This window comes from Arachis hypogaea, chromosome 17, assembly GCF_003086295.3.
Source record: "Arachis hypogaea cultivar Tifrunner chromosome 17, arahy.Tifrunner.gnm2.J5K5, whole genome shotgun sequence".
In the NCBI taxonomy this organism is placed as follows: Eukaryota; Viridiplantae; Streptophyta; class Magnoliopsida; order Fabales; family Fabaceae; genus Arachis; species Arachis hypogaea.
This window is the reverse complement of record NC_092052.1, coordinates 126,420,998-126,440,668: the sequence shown is the minus strand read 5'-3', so window position 1 is coordinate 126,440,668 and position 19,671 is coordinate 126,420,998. Positions and strand designations below refer to the sequence as shown.

The window sequence follows — 19,671 nt, the reverse complement described above, 5'->3', positions numbered from 1 at the left end:
TTAATGATAAAAAATAAAATTTGTTTCAAGTAGTTTGTATGATTGCGACCTAGTACTGCGTTTACTTTTTAATCTATATATATATATATTCTATCCATTCTATCATATCTGAAGTGTAACGCAGTTGAGTCTCGAGACCATTTCATTTCAATATTGTCTCTTGTTTTTTTTTTTTTTTCCCCTTATTGATTTTGACACCGAATTAAAATATATGGTGGCAAGAATAAAATATTATGATGTGATAATGGTGACATTATGTCAAATAGTTACATATTTAGGTCTAGGCATGATGTAATTTGTGTAGTGGTTGGAGGGTGAGATGTGTCTCTGACGAACACGCATATTTTACCAGAATATAGTATTAAATATTGTACTGTTCATTATTTTAATTAGATTACCCCGTATTGTGTGTTTAGGTCTATTGATTTCTCGAGCACGGATTTAGGAAAATAAAGTATGTATGCAGAATTCATGTTTTTTCCAGTTTTCACTTTGAAGTCATAGTAAGTCTAGTTTACATAATTTACTAGATAGTTGTCCAACTCTAGCTAAGTGATCTTATACTGCTGTCTACATATACATAACATTGATTAGTTTTTTTCGTCTCGAATTTTGACAGTTGACAAATGTTAGATAATAATTTAATCAAATATGATAAATTATTTAATAAATCTTAACTAGTCACTTTTTATACATTTTGCTTTCTGTAAAGAGATAGGTTATGTGTAACATCATAATGTCTTTGCTAGAATCGTGTCATGTGGGATCTTATTAGTTATTATTTCACAAATCCATTTATTAGCTTGACATTTGCATCCCTTATGACTTGGAAACTAATGTATTATTACACTATCAAATCATTGCATAATCTCATCCTTATTTCACTATGTTAGTTCTTTAATTCTAAAACATTTATCCTATACTAATTAGGATGCAACTCTAATCTGGCATTAACTTGTATGGGTTCAGTCAAAGGTAGGGAAGCCATTCATTCCGATGTCTCTCTTAAACTGAATAGCAGTGAACATGTTGATAAATTACGATAATAAATACTGAAAGATCTAACTTGAGATTATGTAAAGTGAAAACTGGTTTTAAGTTAAAAACCGACAAACAACGTTTGTCTTTACAAATTAGACCCTAAACTCATTCTTGATGGTGCAAAAGCTGGCAAGCCAAGCCAAAGAGCATGTGAAAGCAGTCACCAAGTTGAACAGATCAAAGTAGGCTATTTAGCAGCAGCAACCAGTGCAGATCTGGCTCGAGTAAACGTAGCAATAATTGAACCAAGCTGAAGCTTGTCATTGCACCCAAAACTTAATCTGTACCTGTAAGAGATGAAATTTCCTTCACATCACATACTAATCAATAGGAACAGGGGGAGGGGAGGGGACAACAACACGCTGTTTAACCCTTAACTGCATTGATAATAATGGATGATATCATATCTAACATAATAGAGACTGGTTATTTGGGCATATATACTTCCAATGCATACAGAATTACTGATTCTTCATTCATGTGTGAATAATAATTAAATAATGTTCTCAGACTTGTGCAAAAGAATAGATAGTATAGCGATACATACTCTATGTCTGCCAAATCATTAATCAACTGTACTCGGACATCTGGAGGCATCTTAATCTTAAAGACAAACCTGTGATAACAATATAGTAAAGATAAGGGGCAAAAAATAATAATAATAATTAGAGGAGAAGATGGACAGCAAGACAATGCATAAGGCTCACATTGTCACTTCTCTCACAATATCTACCAGGGCCAATCCTTTCCTTGTCTTGATTTCATGTATTCCTATAAAATTAATGCCAGATATAAATCATAAGTTGCATCTTTAAACTTCACTATAAAAGTAAGGAATCACTTGTTACTTCTAAAACTCTCTGAAAATTGTTCATTTAGCAGCCAATAAGATATTTGCTCAATATCTTTGGGCAATGGATTTCCAGTGCACAGGTATACAGCTTCTTCTGTTATCTGCTGAGAAGCCATATGCGTTGACTGCAAATATTTAAAAGCAACGGAAACTGTCATATAGGATCCATTGACACAATGGAAAAATTAAATAACATCAGGTTCTAATAAATGAGAATACGATTCCCAAGGATAAGAATTGAGACATGGTAGTTATCCCAGATAGTTAGACATGAGCTGAGTGAAAGAAAGTCATGGGAGCCTAACAACCTAAAAAGTCAAAACTTTGACAATACTGGCATGCATTCACATAAAGGATCAAATGATGATAATTTAATACAAAAATTAATAGCGGTGATGTATTATATGCAGTCTTAAACAGAAAAGTCTTGTCATTTTAATCAGAAAACAAGAATGAAATTAGTACAATTCAAGACTTCACCAGGAAGGACCCTAGATTCCATAATTTTGTATATTGACTCTGTAAATTTGCAAAATAACAGTATGAGTATGTACATCACAATATGTCTATGTAAGCAGCAAGGAGTGCACACAGATGAAATAAGTACCCATTCCAAAAATGAGGTTACAATTTTTTTTTTTACCAAAAATCTACAATTACCACTTTTATTTGACAAAAGAAACATCAAAATGCAAGCATAATTTAATTAAGAAATACCACCTGAAGAATATTCAAAGCCTTTCTCATATCACCATTGCTAAGGCGAACAAGTGCAGCTAAGCCACTGTCTTCAACATCAAGCCTAGTTCAATCACAGAATGGAAATCATCATATTCTAAGTTATTCAAAATTGGATCACAGTGATACAACTATCAATAACAATGTAGTAGAGTGAATATCTAGTAGGAAGGAAAGAGATGTGAGATGTCAATGGGATTGGAGATTAATATGCACAGCCCATTCAATATTATATTGCACAGATATTAGTTTTTCATTACAATAATTGCATTCCACATTTAAAGGCAGTGTACAAGATTCAAATTACAACTTTTGCTGAACATCCAAACAAATTAATCGTGTCCTTAATAAACCTTTAAAAAATTATGAATAAACCTCAGTGACAGACTAAACTGAATAGAAATTTCACTGCAATAATTGATCATACAAATCACATAAAAAGAACAAATAAAATTCGAGGATTTAATCATCGCAGTTGAACTGCATGTGGAGTTACCAAGCGATAGAAACAAGAATTGAGTCTTACAATTTTTGAAATTTGGCACCCGCAATACCTGTTTTTATCTCTCTAATTACACCTACTGTTCCAGTGTAGATGACCCTGATCCTATGATTTAATTGTTGGTATTAACCAGAGAATATAATACCCTTTCCATTTTAAATTGAGCATTTCAGCATACATCGAATTGGAGGCTGTATAATACAGTTGGTGAAACTTACCCTTCAGCTTTAATAACATGCTTCAGTCTATCAGTGACATGGACTTCATCAAGAGGGGCAAATCGAAATCGAGTGCACCTTGATTGTAGTGCAGGGATAATCTTATTTACATGATTGCAGATAAGTGCAAACCTTGTACTTTTTGTATATTTCTCAATCACTGCACCCAAGAAGATGAATGGTTATATATTGAAGCTATACACAGAAGTGAATCAGAGTATAAAAACGACCATATACCTCTACGTAATGCAAATTGGGCATCCTTTGTCATGGCATCTGCTTCATCTAGCAAGACCAATTTCACTAAGGCCTTTGCACTAAACAGAGGTAACTTGAGGGTTAGTTAAAGGGGAAAAAATTGTCTCATTAACCCATCTAGTGGACTAAAAATTACACAATACAATAACAACAACTTTAATGTGCAACTTTCGAATAGACTAAATTAGGAGCTCACTGATGAGGAGATTCATGAAAACACGTATATAAGTTACAACCTGCATATTCAAGTCTCAAAAATAGAGATTTCTGAATATTACAATGCCAATGATATAGGACTGTAAAGAACTCAGAATCAGGTACACCACTGACACTAACTCCAAAGCACAAACCATTGAAGTAAAAAACTAGTCAATCACACAATAAAGATTTATAAGTAGAAAAAGAGAATGAGCAGAGAATACAACCCAAATGTTAAGCTCTGGGTGCTAGCAAAATCTTGAATCTGCTGCCGTACAACATCAATTCCTCTTTCATCAGAGGCATTGAGCTCCAAAATCATCTTGTGGTATTGCTTTCCATAGAGTTTGCGTGCCACGGCAAGAATAGTCGAAGTTTTGCCCGTGCCAGGTGGACCATATAGTAGAAGATGTGGCAATCTGTTCTCAGTAGTCAGCCTATCAACTACCAAAAAGAGAAACAGTAAATGAATAAAGTGAAAACCTGACCACAAGAGATGAAAGAAACACCATAATCATTTTATTCCGGAAAAAAATTTACGGAAATTAATCCTTTTATTTTCAAAGCATCTACTAAACCAAATTAAGAAAGAAACATAACCGAAAAATAAAAAGATCTAAGACTAGCTGAATAATGCAAGCTCCTCTATTTCCATTACACTTGCACGAATATATTAAATTCCCAAACGAAATTCCAGGACTGAAGTAAAAGGAATCCCTTACTAACCATGTTGTCGCGACTCAACTAAATAGCACCACCATTCACCACATACCTAAAACCCTAGTAGTATTACTATCATAGGAGGAACAACTATTCACCAAAAGAAATAAAGTAACTCACGCAAAAAATACTGAAAAAATTCTATATAATGAGATTAGGTTCGAAAAAGGATTAACATTTAACAAAAAAAAGGAAATCATAAACCCTAAGGGGGGGGGGGTTGACAGGAAAAAAGCAGCTTACTGGTACTGATGATGTCACGGTGAGCAGCGACGTCATCTAGGGACTGAGGGCGGTACTTCTCGACCCACGGAGTGGCCTTGCCTTTACCGGAGTTGTTCCCGGCGACGAAGACCCTCTTACCCTTGTCGGTACTTGAAGGGAAAGGGGTTTCGTTGCCGTCGATTTCCATGGGAGAGATAGTCTCCGCCATCGATGCGTTGCTACACTAAACTCTTCGTTGATGGTAAATCCGAGTTAGGTCGTTGATACTGAAGATTGAAGAACATCAAATTGGCACTCAGTAGTAAATGGTGAATGGTTATGCTTATGCCTATTGTATAATTGGCGCCAAACCACAGATTCTAGCGGGTCTACACTTCACACTTTGAAAAAAAAAAACAAAGACCCAACAAAGAAAAAATAAATGGGCCTAGTGGTTAGTCCAATAATTAAAAGAGTTCTCTGTCAGAACGTTTAAAAAAAAAAACCCTAGAAGATAGAAGCAAGCAAGCAAGCGAGCAATAACAAGTCCAAAATTAGCTCAGCAGCAGTAGTAACGAGAAACATTTAGGGCCTTTTGGATAGGTTCATAAGTGATTTTTTTTTATTTTTAATTTATGAAAATGTGTAGTATTAATGTCTGTAACTTTCTAAAAAGCTATTTTGGTGCTTAAGGAGAAGTTAAAAAAAATAACTTCTCTCATAATAAAAAGCTTTTTATCACTTTTCTCTTAAAATAAGTACTTTTAGAACTAAAAAACCAAACACAAAATAACTTATTTATAAGCTACTTTTAATATAAGTATTTATTGTTTAAAGTATTTCTTCAAAAATAACTTAATTAAGCTATTTACCCAAACTGGGCCTTAGTCCTCGATACGACGACACCGTTCTACCTTAATAAATTATCAAATTTAAGAGATCACCATGTCTAAAAGCATGGATAAATAAATAAATAAATAAAAGGCAAATAGAGAAAAAGAAAAAGGCATGGAACAATTAGCTCAGCAATAAGAATTAAGAATTAAGTCTTTTTTCTTGATAAAAATTCTTCTTCTCACTTTCTTCTATACTGGTTGGAGGCCTCTCCTGTGGAGAAATACGGCCTGCATGACTTGGATGAGGTTGAAGAGGTTGTTGTGGGGTTCTTCCAAAAAGTTTGGAAAAGAATCCCTTATTTGGATACAAAAAGGTTTCTTCAGGAGTCTCCGAATTTTGTGCGGACACAATTAGGTAGCTTTATTGTTGCTTTTTAATAAATTTCGACTTGTAATCTTTCGATTAGTTGTTTCCGACTTGTGGTAACCTAACTTTTTGTTTTCTTCTTTCCAGAGATGGTGAAGAAAGGTTCCAGTGCTTCTTACCAGAAGGTTCAAGATGCTAAAAGAAGGTCACGGGCACGGGTTGATGCCGCGAGGGCTGCCGGCACTCTTCCCCTTCCTCCTCCTCCTCCTCCTCCTCCTCCTCCCCCTCATGATTTGGGGGCCTCTTCTTGCCCCATTATGGTAACTTCTACTTCTGCCTCTTCTCTTCTTTCTCCTACCCTTCTTGCCCGAGCTTCCCTTGAACCTGAGAGGAAGAAGCGCAAGACATCGGGGTCAGGTACTTCTTCCAGGGATTTTGATGGTCCCCAATTCATTCAGAATCACATCTTTCCCCATACTCATATTAATATGGATGATGCTTCCGTTCGAAACCATCTTAATATCCTGGTTCAGGGGAGTGTTCGGGCTACTGGGGTATGCACGAAACTTCTTGATATTTTTGAGAATACTCCCCTTAGCTCTTTGGGTTCTACCCAAAAAGTTGAAGAGTTGGAGGGGAGGATTTTCCTTTATTAAGAGGAACAGAAGAGGCTTTTGGAGGAAGTTGCTGGCTTGAAGGAGGAGAGGTCCTGACTTCAGGAGAGGGAAAAGAAGCTGATAGCCCAGTGTGCCATGGCGGAGGGCCTGAAGGAAAAGGCGGAGTAGAATTACATCAGGATCTTTACTGACAACATTGATCTTCAGCGGGAGTTGGAGAAAGGTTGAGAGGCTTATCAGGATCTGGAGGACTCCGTAGCGGAGAGCTCGGAGGAGGCCTGTAGGATCTTTAAAGACTAGGTCGAAGTTATTGCTCCTGGCCTGGACCTTTCTCCTCTGGATCCTGATAAGATTGTGGTGAATGACACTATTGTTTCTCCTCCCCGTCCTGAGACAGATTCTGAGCTAAAGACCCGTGGTCAAAGGATTGTAGAGTCTCCTCCTCGTGAGGATCAACGAGAGGGATCTCAGCCGACGTCTTCAGACGTTCCGACTCCTGCTGCTGAAGAGACTGCTCCATCCTCCCCTACTGCTGACCCGACCTCCCTACCTTCTGGTGATGCCGATCCTTCTTCTACTTGATTTGAGCTATTTTGGGCCCGGCTTGTGGGCCTCTTTTGAACAATTTTTATCTTTTTATTATTTTTGTGGTGATTACTCTTGACTTTCCTTGGCCTTTTATGGCCGTTTAACAAAAAATGCTTTAATTCCTGCCCCCCTTTTTGGATAAGGGGTTTATGATTAATTGTCTTGTGCATGCTTTCTATGACTTTTCCTTTGTTAGGCTTTTTATGAAAACCCTTTTGATCTTTTTGTTTTTGGAAAAAAACCTTTTATCTAGGCAGGCTGTGCTTTGTCTGAATTGTCGTTAGATTTTTCAAAGACTTGAGCTAGCCTCTGCCTTTGATTTTTGATGATTTTCTTTTTTTCTCTTTTTGCATTCCTTATGAATTCAAATTTTTCTATCTGAATTGTTCATAACTTAGGTTATTTTCGCGATGCATTTCAAGTTTTCTCGGTTTTTTCGACTTATTAGTCGTAACACTTCCGAGTTATCATGATCTGCTTTTATAACCTCTTTACACCGACTTGTACCTCGTCGTTTTATCCTGTCGACCACGCAGGTCGGGCATGAAATTTTCACGTTTTGTCGAGTTTAAGTCGGCGCATTTCATAGAAAAATGATAGTAACTTAATGGAATGTACAAAGAGATGTAGAAAAGGATCTTTGTTTATTGATGAAGGTACTTTTTACTACTAAGGGGTTGAAAATTGTTGCCCCTTAGCCTACACTTTGATGCCTCGTTAAATCCCCTTCAGGAAAAATCCTTCTTTTTGGGAAAAAACCATGAAGTCGGGAAAAAGAGTACATCAAGGAGTGGAGTTCGCTTTTAACTATAGTACCTTTTCATATTACAAGCATGCCACGACCTAGGTAGTTCGGTCCCGATCAAGTCGGTTACCTGTAGTATCCCTTTCCTAAGACTTCACTTATCTTATATGGCCCTTTCCAATTAGCAGCAAGCTTTCCTTCCCCTGACTTGTTGACTCCGATGTCATTTCTGATCAAGACCAAGTCGTCTGAGGCGAAGCTTCTTCGAATGACCTTTTTGTTGTATCTGTTTGTCATCCTTTACTTCAGCACTGCTTCTCTTATCTGGGCTTGTTCTCAAACTTCGGGAAGTAGCTCGAGTTCTTCTTTGTGCCCCTGTACGTTGCCAACCTCGTTGTAGAAGCTCACTCTTGGACTTTGCTCATTGATTTCCACTGGTATCATGGCTTCTATGCCATAAGCAAGTCGGAAGGGTGTTTCTCCTGTAGCAGACTGAGGTGTAGTCCGATAGGCTCATAGTACTTGAGGGAGTTCCTCAATCCATGATCCCTTTGCATCTTGCAATCTTTTCTTTAGTCCTGCCAGTATGACTTTATTGGCTGCCTCGTCTTGCCCATTTGCTTGTGGGTGTTCTACCGAGGTGAACTGATGCTTGATCTTCATACTGGCTACCAGGTTTCTGAAGGTTGAGTCGGTGAACTCAGTGCCATTATCAGTGGTGATGGAGTGGGGGACTCCATACCTTGTGATAATGTTCTTGTAGAGGAACTTCCGACTTCTCTGGGCTGTAATGGTGGCTAGTGGTTCTGCTTCTATCCACTTCGTGAAGTAGTCTACTCCCACTATTAGGTACTTTACTTGTCCAGGCGCTTGGGAAAAGGGTCCCAATAGGTTCAATCCCCATTTTGCAAAAGGCCATGGAGAAGTTATGCTAATGAGCTCCTCGGGAGGAGCGACATGGAAGTTTGTATGCATTTGGCATGGTTGACACTTCTTTATGAACTCGATGGCATCTTTTTGTAAGGTCGGCTAGTAGAACCTGACTCGTATGACTTTCCTAGCCAAAGACCTCGCTCCGAGATGATTTCCGGAGATACCATTATGGACCTCTTCTAACACTTCAGTTGTCCTTGAGGTCGGGACGCATTTTAACAATGGTGTAGATATCCCACTTTCATAAAGGATATTTTTTACCAAAGTGTAGTTTTGTGCTTCCCTCCGTATTTTCTTGACCTCTTTTTCCTCTTTGGGTAGGATGTCGAATTTCATATATTCGATTAGTGGGTTCATCCATTGGAGGTCTAATCCAGATACTTCAAGGACGTCTTGTCTTCCCTCTGTTTTTGTAATTGAGGGTTCTTGGAGAGTTTCTGTGATCAGGCTTCTATTATTCCCTCCTGGCTTGGTACTTGCTAGTTTGGAGAGTGCGTCTGCTCTGCTGTTGAGATCCCGAGTTATGTGTTTGACTTCGGTCTCTGCAAAACGCCTAAGATGCTCCAGGGTTTTGTCTAAGTACCTCTTCATATTGGGGTCTTTAGCCTGATACTCTCTATTTATTTGGGAGGTTACCACCTGAGAGTCGCTGGACACAACTACTTTGGTCGCACCGACTTCTTCTGCTAGCTTTAATCCTGCAATCAAGGCTTCATATTCTGCCTGATTATTAGAAGCTGAAAATTCAAATTTGAGGGATACTTCTATTTGAATACCCTCTTGGTTGGAAGATCCATCTACGTATAACTCCCATGCAGTGGAAGTTTCCTCTTGATCTCCTGCATACTCTGCCACGAAATCGGTAAGGCATTCGGCTTTGATTACTGTCCGAGTTTCGTACTTGAGGTCGAACTCGGATAGTTCTATAGCCCATTGAACCATTCTACCCGCGCGATATCCGTCTTCTGCAGGATTTACTTCATGGGCTGGTTCGTTCGAACTCTTATTGTGTGAGTTTGGAGATAAGGCCGTAACCTTCGAAAGCTACTATTAAGGCATATGCAAACTTCTCGAGTTTTTGATACCTCAACTCAAGGCCTTGTAGAACTTTGCTGGTGAAGTATACAGGATGCTGTCCGACCTCGTCTTCCCGTATTAGAGCTGATGCTACAGTTTTGTCGGCTACGGACAAATACAGGACGAGTTCTTCCCCAACTTCAGGTCGGGTTAGGATGGGAGGTTGGCTTAAAAACCTTTTGAATTCCTGAAATGCTTCTTCGCACTTAGGAGTCCATTCAAACTGGCATCCTTTTCTTAGTAGAGAGAAGAGTGGCAGGGATCTTAATGTTGATCCTGCCAAGAACCTGGAGAGAGCTGCAAGTCGGCAATTCAACTGCTGGACCTTCCTTAAACAAGTCGGGCTTTTCATTTCTAGGACTGCTCTGCATTTGTTAGGATTGGCTTCAATCCCCCTTTGTGTAACCATAAATCTTAGAAATTTTCCTGCCTTCCCCGCGAAGGTGCATTTTGTGGGATTCAATCTCATTACATGCATCTTAATGGTGTTAAAGACTTGCGAGAGATCGGTCAAGAGGTCACCCTCATCCTTGGTTTTTACCAGCATGTCGTCTACATAGACTTCCATTAAACTTCCAAGGTGAGGGGCAAAGACCTTATTCATCAGCCTTTGATATGTGGCTCCTGCATTTTTCAATCCGAAAGGCATGACCACATAGCAATAGTTTGCTCTTGGCGTGATGAAAAATGTCTTTTCTTTATCCGGCTTGTACATCGGAATTCGATTGTATCCCGAGTACACGTCCATAAACGACAAGTATTGATACCCCGAGCTGGAGTCTACTAAGGTATCAATGTTAGAAAGTGGATATGGGTCTTTAGGACACGCCTTGTTCAGGTCAGTGTAATCGACGCACATCCTCCACTTGCCGTTTTGCTTTTTGACCAGCAACACATTCGCAAGCCATGCCGGATACTTGACCTCTTTGATGAAGCCGGCTTCTAGGAGGGCTTTTACTTACTCTTCTACTACTTGAGCTCATTCAGGCCCGAGCTTCCGCCTTCTTTGCTGAACAGGTCGCGATCCGGGGTATACTGATAGTCTATGTGACATGAGTTCGGGATCTATCCCTGACATGTCGGAGGCTTTTCAGGCGAAGAGGTCGGAATTCTCTCGTAGGAGCCTTATAAGCTTCTGCTTCAAATCTTTTTTCAGGTTGGCTCCTATGTTGGTGTTTTTTTCCTTCCTCTTCTCCAACCTGTACGTCCTCAGTTTTTCCCCTGGGTTGTGGTCGCAACTCTTTTTTAGCTCTGATTCCTCCGAGCTCAATGGTGTGCACCTCCTTACCCTTTCCTCTCAAGTTCAGGCTTTCGTTGTAGCATTTTCTCGCTAATTTCTGGTCTCCTCTAATGGTTTCAATTCCCTCTGGTGTTGGGAATTTCATGCAAAGGTGGGGGTGGACACCATTGCTCTGAGCCAATTTATGGTGGTTCTGCCTATTAGGACATTGTAAGCTGAACCCACATCGACGACTATGAAGTCGATACTCAGAGTTTTGGATTTTGCCCCTTTTTCAATAGTTGTGTGGAAGGGGATGAATCCTAGTGGCTTTATTGGTGTATCCTCCAGCCCATATAGGGTATCGGGGTAAGCTCTTAACTCCTTTTTATCCAGCCCTAGCTTATCAAATGCCGATTTGAACAGAATATCGGCGGAGCTTTCCTAATCTACCAGAGTTCTGTGAAGATGTGCATTGGCCATGATCATGGTTATCACGACTGGATCATCATGTCCAAGAATGATACCTTGCCCATCTTCTTTAGTGAAAGAAATAATGGGTAGGTCAGGAGCTTCGCTCCCGACCTGGTAGACTTCATTCAAGTGTCTCTTGCGAGATGACTTGGTGAGACCACCTCCACCGAATCCTCCTGAGATCATGTGTATATGTCTTTTCGGGGTTTGTGGTGGTGGGTATCTTCGGCCCTCGTCATCTCGCTTTGTTTTGCCATGATGATCCGACCTTTTTATGAGATATTTATCAAGTCGACCTTCTCTGGCCAGCTTTTCTACCACATTTTTTAGGTTGTAACAATCATTTGTTGAGTGACCATATAGTTTATGGTACTCACAGTAGTCGCCACGGCTTCCCCCCCTCTTTTTATTTTTGATGGGCCTAGGGGGAGGTAGTCTTTCTGTATGAAAAATTTTTCTGTATACATCAACTAAGAAAACTCGTAGAGGAGTATAGGAGTGATATCTCCTAGGCCTTTCTGGGCCGACTTCCTCTTTATTCTTGGGCTCTTTTTCTCTCTCTTTTGATGAGTGAGAGTGCCCAGGTTGCCAGCTTGTCTCTCGAAGTCTGACATTTTTCTCTATGTTGATGTACTTCTCAGCTTTCTCCTGTACATCACTCAGGGAGGTCGGGTGCCTTTTCAAGATGGACTGGGAGAAGGAGCCTTCTCGGAGTCCATTTACTAGGCCCATAATTACTGCCTCCATGGGCAGATCTTGAATTTCTAAGCACGCTTTGTTGAACCTTTCCATGTAGTCCCTTAAAAGTTCCTCGATCTCCTGTTTTACTCCCAGGAGGCTTGGTGCATGCTTTACCTTGTCCTTTTGGATTGAGAATCGCATGAAGAACTTCCACGAGAGGTCGTCAAAACTGGTGACCGACCTTGGGGGGAGGCTATCAAACTACTTCATCGCTGCTTTAGTAAGGGTTGTTGGGAAAGCCTTGCATCGAGTAGCATCAGAAGCGTCGGCTAGGTACATCCGACTTTTAAAATTGCTTAAATGATGCTTTGGATCTGTGGTTCCGTCGTAGAGGTCCATATCAGGGCTTTTAAAGTTCCTTGGCACTTTTGCCCTCATAATGTTCTCACTGAACGGATCTTCTCCTCCCAAGGGAGAGTCTTTTCGATCACTGCGAGAGTTTCGACCTTTGAGAGCGGATTCTAGCCTTCGGAGTTTTTTCTTAAGCTCCTTTCGTCGCTCAATCTCGTTCCTCAAATTTCTCTCTGCCTCTCGCTGTCGCTCCAGCTCTTGCTCCAACTACTCCAGACGCCCCTAGTGGCCATGGAATAATCCCATGAAATTAGTTGAATGGGGTTATCCTTCTTTGCCTGATGCATGTCCCTCAGAGGAGTTCCCTTTCAGGTCCTTTACTATCGAGGTGCCTTCTTTGTGCTGATTAGTCACCCCTTGGTGAGTGACTATTACTCTGTCGTCATTACCAACGTCCTGATTCTCTTGCTCAGAATCGGAGGCAGTGTTTCCGTCCTCGTTGAATTCGTCCGCCATCATGAGTTGATCTCCAGGTTCCCGGCAACAGCGCCAATATTACGTGGGCAACCTGTAGTTAATGGGTTGGGCTTGTGAAACTGGCCCACGCATTGAGTGGAGGTAGTCTCCGACTAGACTCGCGTTTGGGAGCTGCCGTCCGACTTGTGTATGTGAAGGAATGGGGGGTGGTACCTGCAAAGACACTCCGATACTTAAGTTAGCAAAGGGTTTTAGCAGGTTTAGAGAGTATTGTAACTTAAAGATACCTGATGGGTGTTAGTGTATTTATAGTGGTGAACCAATAACCACCGTTGGAGTAGTTCCACCTTTTTAGGTGGATAACCATCCCTTTATATTAGGGAAGTTGAGGAATGGCCCCTGGAAGTGGGTTGAGAGATTTTAGGGACAGTTACTTATTTGAATAATGGTTATCTGCCAGCTAATCTTCGATCCCGACTTCCTCAGGGCAAGTCTGTGTTGGATCTGATTTCTTGTGAGGAGGTCGGTGTCGTGTGAAGGCTAATCTTTGGATTGGGTCTTAGTGTTGGATCAGGGTATGAACAAAAATATTATTCGTACATTAAAATTAACTACTAAAATTAATTATTAATATATTTATATATAAATATATGTATAATTTAATTTATTTTTAATGTATATTTATATTCTAATATATATTTTTATTAATAATTAATTTTATTGACTAATTTTAATATATATAATATAGTCTATTTTCATGTGTAAAAAAATAGCCACTAAAAAAATAATGCATTGTGACAAACGTACATAAGGTACATAACGGATCATCAGAAACGTACGTTCTCACGTATAACTATATTACATTTCTGATTTCTCACCACCACTCCATCACTCTGTGCTTTTTTCATTTTGCTCCAAAAGAGAGTCACGATTCTTCTTCCATCTAGTCGAGTTTGAGGTTATTAATTGGTAAACTAGCTCGATTTTATATGTATATAAATAAAATATTATTAATATACATATTTTATATACATTTAATTTATACTTTTAATATTATATATACATATGAAATAGTAATATATAATTATACATATATTAATAATTTTAATTATTTAAAATTTTATATTTATTTTTTATATATAATTTTATTGTAGAATAAAAAAATTTATAATTTATTGATAAATAAACAATATATAAAAATAATCTTTTTAAATATTTTTAAAATATATAAGATATAATTTATTGATATAAAATTATAGATTATGTGCATATTATTTGAAACAGTTCGTGAGTTCGAGCCAGCTCGTGAGTTTTTAGTGAGCGGAATTTGAGCTTAAGAAATATGTTCGATTTTTAATGAATCAAGCCGTGAACCAAACTCAATTTTCGTGAGTTAAGCTTGAACTTGGTCTAATTCGACTCAGTTCGGCTCATTTCTGACCCTACAAAAGACTATATATTTATTATTTTAATGGTTGTTCACCAATTTTGGTTATATTATTGTTACTGTCAGTTAATATTAGAAATACTAGTGCTATTAACATTATTATATTATTATTAGATTATTATTATTATTAGCACTACTTTTGTTGTTATGATTATTATTAAAACGCAACCTCTATTTTGGTTATTCTTAAACAAATTTTGAAAATACAAAATACAACTTGCATTTTTCAACTTGGGATTTGCATAATAACGGTATAAATATATATTTTATTGTGTAACACTAATATTTTTTTATTAAAAATAATATTCATACACTAAAATTAATCACAAATATATTTGTATATAAATACATGTGAAATTTAATTTATTTTTAATATGTATTTATATTCCAACATATATTTTATAGCTAATTTTTGTGATTAATTTTAGTGTATATATAGTACTTTTTTCATAAGTTAAAAAATAACCTACATTTGTATTATCCAAATTTTAGTGTTTATTTGAACTACATATTATTTTTTTTACCACATGAAGTGGATAAATATAAAATAAATAAGTAAATGACTAAACTAACCATGAGCATTATTACAACGTGAGCCTATACGAAAAAAAATTTCTATCATACGCAGACATGAGCGTTTGTATCAGAACCATATTTCATTTCTCACCATGCCACCACTAACATATTTATATCTAACTATTTTTCGTATATATAGTCTCTCATCGTCTCCCTCTCTCACACACTGTGCTGCATTTTTTGTTCTCTCGTCATCGTCTCCCTCTCACACACACTGTGTAAGCTGTATTTTTCATTTCCAACCATTTTTTGTACAGTGGTCTTTCATCGTCTTCCTCTCTCACACACTGTGTTACCCAAAAAATTAGGAACTCTAACCTCCGGGCGTTCAGAACCAAAGACCCCTGTATTAGACCAAGGGGACGTGCCGTCCTCACATCGCGTCCAAAAAGATAGAACACTTTCCGGAGACACTGAAGTCGGTGGATCAGATAAATAAACACAGTACACACTGTGTAAGCTACATTTTTCATTTTCTTCTGGCCATGGATCTCTGATATTTTTGGTCTCAGTGTGCTGTATCAAGTGAGTGACTATGTAACTGACGTTCTTTATAGTACAATGCATAAATTTAAAAATATTTTTTTTATTATTAAAATTTGATAATTTTATGAATGATTATATTTTTTTAAAAAGTAAAAAAGTTTAGAGCTTTAACTTTTTTTTTACATTTTCTAAAATATTTATTTAAATATTGTCAAAAAATTTATATTTAATAGATAACTAATTTGTTAAATATAATTTTTTTATTACTTAAAAAAATATAATATTTATGAATTATTTTTATTATATTTTTAAATCATTTAAAGACTGTTTTGTTGATAATATTTTTGAGTGACCTTTTATAATAAAAATATATTTTAGAGTGAAATTATTAACACCATATTGTATTTTTTTACTTCAATTAATATTTTTTATATTATACGATATTATTTTTTTTAAATAATTTATTTTGATATAAGAATAAGAACAAAAACTATTATATTTTTTTTTTCATTTGATTCAAGGATCAATCTGAAAATCAAGTAGTTCGTTCATCTCTCGAATCGTCATATTACTCTTATCAGACGGCTACCTTAAACCAACTACCGCCGGTATGTTAAAATTTTTTTGAACGTTAGAACGAATCAATTTAAGGTATGGTTTTTTAGTTTGTCGATCGAATCGGTCGGTTTGATCTAATTTTAACAACTATATTCTAAGGCATGTCTGTTGGAATAAATTAATTTTCATATCCCAGATCATCCATATTGAATCACCAAAAAATATAACATATCATAATGCGGAAGCGTACCTGAATTCATAAACATGAATCATATGATCGGAAGAGTTTGGATCTTGTGGTTCTTTCGATCTTCCTCAACCAAAGCCTTCTGTATTCCTAGGAGGCTGAACTGCAACTCTTTTGATGGGGAAAGAGTAACAAAGGCGGCTTTGGCATATTGGGGACCGAAACCCTGAAGGTCTATTTATATTTGAGCATGGCACCCATTAAACCCTTAAGCCCAAATAAAATAGTATCTAAAGCCCAAAAGATAATATATCTAAAATCCAAAAAAAGATAATTATCTAAGGAACAAAAGATAATATCCGGTTTTATTCTCATTTAATTCCAAATCAAAAGTAATAATGACTTATTTAATTAGCATTTAAAACAATAAATGAGATCATCATTATATAAGTCATTTAATTTGAAATAGCATAATTTGTGATTATAATTAATATATGTATTGCCCATAAATAAGTTAGGAAATCAAATAATTTCCTAACAATCTCCCACTTGGGCTATACATATATTATTTCTTGACATAATCACATCTTTATAAACTTTATGCGCGCATCTGAATGCTATTTCTCTCATTACTTTAACAATCTGGTCCGTCTCATACATTAGATATGGAACTACCGCAGCTTTTATCACATTAAATACCGTGACTAAACCACGCCAATCACCATCCTAATATAATCAACGACATAGATCAAATTTGGATGAGTAATATGGAAATTACATGCCAAGTGATCTCATGCATGTCTATTTCCATCTGGTCCAACTTTATTGAGATCAAACACAATACAAATATTGCAAAATGAACATTTCACATAACATGAAATAAACCATCAACTTAATTCTGCAGAAAAATAACTCAATATCTGTCATAGGACATATAGCATAAACTCCCACTAAACCAAGGCATCACAAATATTGACACCCATCCGAGCAGTGTGCTCATGAAAAACTTTAGGGGTCAATCCCTTGGTAATGGGTCTGCTAGCATATACTCTGTTCCTATATGTCCTATGGAAATCTGTTTTTCTTAAACTTTCTCCTTGACAACTAAGAACTTGATGTCTGTATGCTTCAATTTTGTCAAGCTCTTATTGTTATTGGAGTATAGTACTGCTGACTTATTGTCACAAAATATCTTTAATGGCCTTTCAATGTCATCTACTATATGAAGCTTAGTGACAAAGTTTCGCAACCATATGCCATGAAATCGGAATCAGAGTACCTAATGATCTCCAAATTTTCTGATCTCCGCTAAATATGCATGTAATCCTTTGTTCTCTTTAAGCAACGCATTACGCGTTTAACAGCTATCCAATGATCCAAATCCGGATTGCTCAAGTATCTACCCAACACTCCCACTATAAATGATATATCGGGATGTATGTAGACTTGAGCATACATTAAATTCCCTAGTGTTGATGCATAAGGTTTATCATGCATTGTTGTCTTCTTAAGATCTTTTTGGGGCATTGCTTGAGACTAAATTTGTCTCCTTTAACTACGGGTGTGTCCATTGGTCTATAACTTTCTATGACATATCTACTTAAAATCTTTTCGATAGTTCTTTTGTGACAATCCGAGAATACCTTGAGAGTAATCTCTTAGTATCTCGATTCCTAATACAAAAGAGGCATCACCAAGATCTTTCATTTCGAATTTGTTTGATAGAAATTTCTTAGTTTCATGCAACAAGCCTATATTGCTACTGGCAAGTAGAATGTCATCAACATGTAAAACCAAAAGGGTGTATTTACTCTCACTGAACTTGCTGTATACACACTCATCTATGATGTTTACCTCAAAACCATGAGGTAATGACTTGATGAACTTGTGATACCATTGACGGAAAGCTTGCTTGAGACCATAGATGGATTTTCTCCTTTCTCTATTGGATCTCCTTAATGACACTTCTTGAGGTTGTTGAGCTTGCTGTATGGGTTGGGTTTGAGGAGGATTCTCATTATTTTCCTGTACTGTAGTAGTATCTTGAGCAACAACAATATTCTCATTGTTCTCTTGTACTGTAGCTGGATTTACAACAGGATTCTCATTGTGCTTTTGTACTATAACTGTATCTTGAACAATAATAGGCACAAGGTCCTGATCATTGTTAGTTATAGAATCCTCATCAAAAGCAACATTCCTAATATTTCCTTCCCCCCCAAACTCAACATCCTCAAGAAATCTCGCATTTCCCGTCTCAAAATAGACCTTGATGCAGGATTGTAAAACTTGTACCCCCGTGAACGCTCAGCGTAACCAACAAAGTAGCAACTAATTGTCCTTGAGTCCAATTTTCTTTCATGCGGCCTATAAGGTCGCGCCTCAGCTAGACATCCCCAAATATGCAAATGCTTTATACTAGGGCTTTTCCCAGTCCAATTTTCATATGGGGTTTTGTTAACTGCTTTGCTTGGCACCCTATTAAGGATGTACACTGCGGTCTTTAAGGCTTCTCCCCAGAGTGATTCAGGCAAGGAAGAATGACTAATCATACTTCTCACCATGTCCTTAAGAGTTCGGTTCCTTCGCTCTGCAACACCATTCATGCTAGGTTTGCCTGGCATAGTGTATTGCGGAACAATACCACACTCCTCTAGGAAAAGAGCAAAAGGCCCAGGACGTTGCTCACCTGAACCGTCATATCTTCCGTAGTATTCACCACCACGATCAGATTTGACAGCTTTAATTTTCTTTCCAAGTTGAAGTTCAACTTCAGCTTTGAAAGACTTGAAAACATCCAAGGCTTGGGACTTTTCATGAATTAAATATAGATACCCGTAACGAGAGTAATCATCTATGAACGTAATAAAGTACCGTTGTCCATTCCAAGAGACAGTAGGGAATGGGCCACATATATCGGTATGTATTAGTTCTAAGACATCTTTAGCTCTCTCGGCACCTAATTTCCTTTCGTTTGTCCTTTTCCCCTTTATGCACTCAATGCAGACTTCAAAGTCTGCCAAATTTAGGGGTCCAAGAATTTCATCCGACACGAGCCTCTGAATTCTCTGTTTAGAGATGTGGCCTAGGCGTTTGTGCCATAATGATGCCGAATTCTCATTCAGTTTTTTTTTGTTTTGTACCCGTTTGCAGTATTTCATTATTATAGGAATTTAAGTTAAGCCTATATAGATTATCTACCAAATGACCAGAGCAAATATTATTCAAATTATAAAAGAGACTGACTTTATTATCTCCGAATGAACAAAAATAACCTGATTTGTCCAAACGAGAAACAGAAACCAAATTTCGTCTAAATG

General features: G+C 37.4%; 2 protein-coding genes across 2 annotated transcripts; both read right to left on the bottom strand.

The window, feature by feature from the left end:
* Window positions 1-964: 964 nt before the first annotated feature.
* Window positions 965-5,137, bottom strand: LOC112765099 (replication factor C subunit 3). Its single transcript, XM_025810964.2, has 9 exons — window positions 4,772-5,137; window positions 4,036-4,252; window positions 3,590-3,669; window positions 3,353-3,512; window positions 2,615-2,696; window positions 1,890-2,019; window positions 1,749-1,812; window positions 1,589-1,657; window positions 965-1,328 (listed from the first exon to the last, which is right to left on the bottom strand). The coding sequence occupies exons 1-9, from the start codon at window positions 4,959-4,961 to the stop codon at window positions 1,229-1,231; spliced, it is 1,092 nt and encodes a 363-aa protein (XP_025666749.1). The 5' UTR covers window positions 4,962-5,137; the 3' UTR covers window positions 965-1,228.
* A 6,421-nt stretch (window positions 5,138-11,558) lies between these two features.
* LOC112763902 (uncharacterized) lies at window positions 11,559-12,380 on the bottom strand. Its single transcript, XM_025809447.2, has one exon. It carries the CDS (start codon window positions 12,378-12,380, stop codon window positions 11,559-11,561), a length of 822 nt encoding a protein of 273 aa, XP_025665232.2.
* Between the last annotated feature and the right edge of the window lie 7,291 nt (window positions 12,381-19,671).

Coding starts and splice junctions, on each gene's coding strand:
- LOC112765099 (XM_025810964.2), bottom strand. CDS start 4,961: ATGGCGGAGACTATCTCTCCCATGGAAATCGACGGCAACGAAACCCCT. Junction 1,813..1,889: donor ATTTTCAGAGAGTTTTAGAA/GTAACAAGTGAT, acceptor TTAATTTTATAG/GAATACATGAAATCAAGACA. Junction 1,658..1,748: donor ATTGTGAGAGAAGTGACAAT/GTGAGCCTTATG, acceptor TTGTTATCACAG/GTTTGTCTTTAAGATTAAGA.
- LOC112763902 (XM_025809447.2), bottom strand. CDS start 12,380: ATGGAAAGGTTCAACAAAGCGTGCTTAGAAATTCAAGATCTGCCCATG.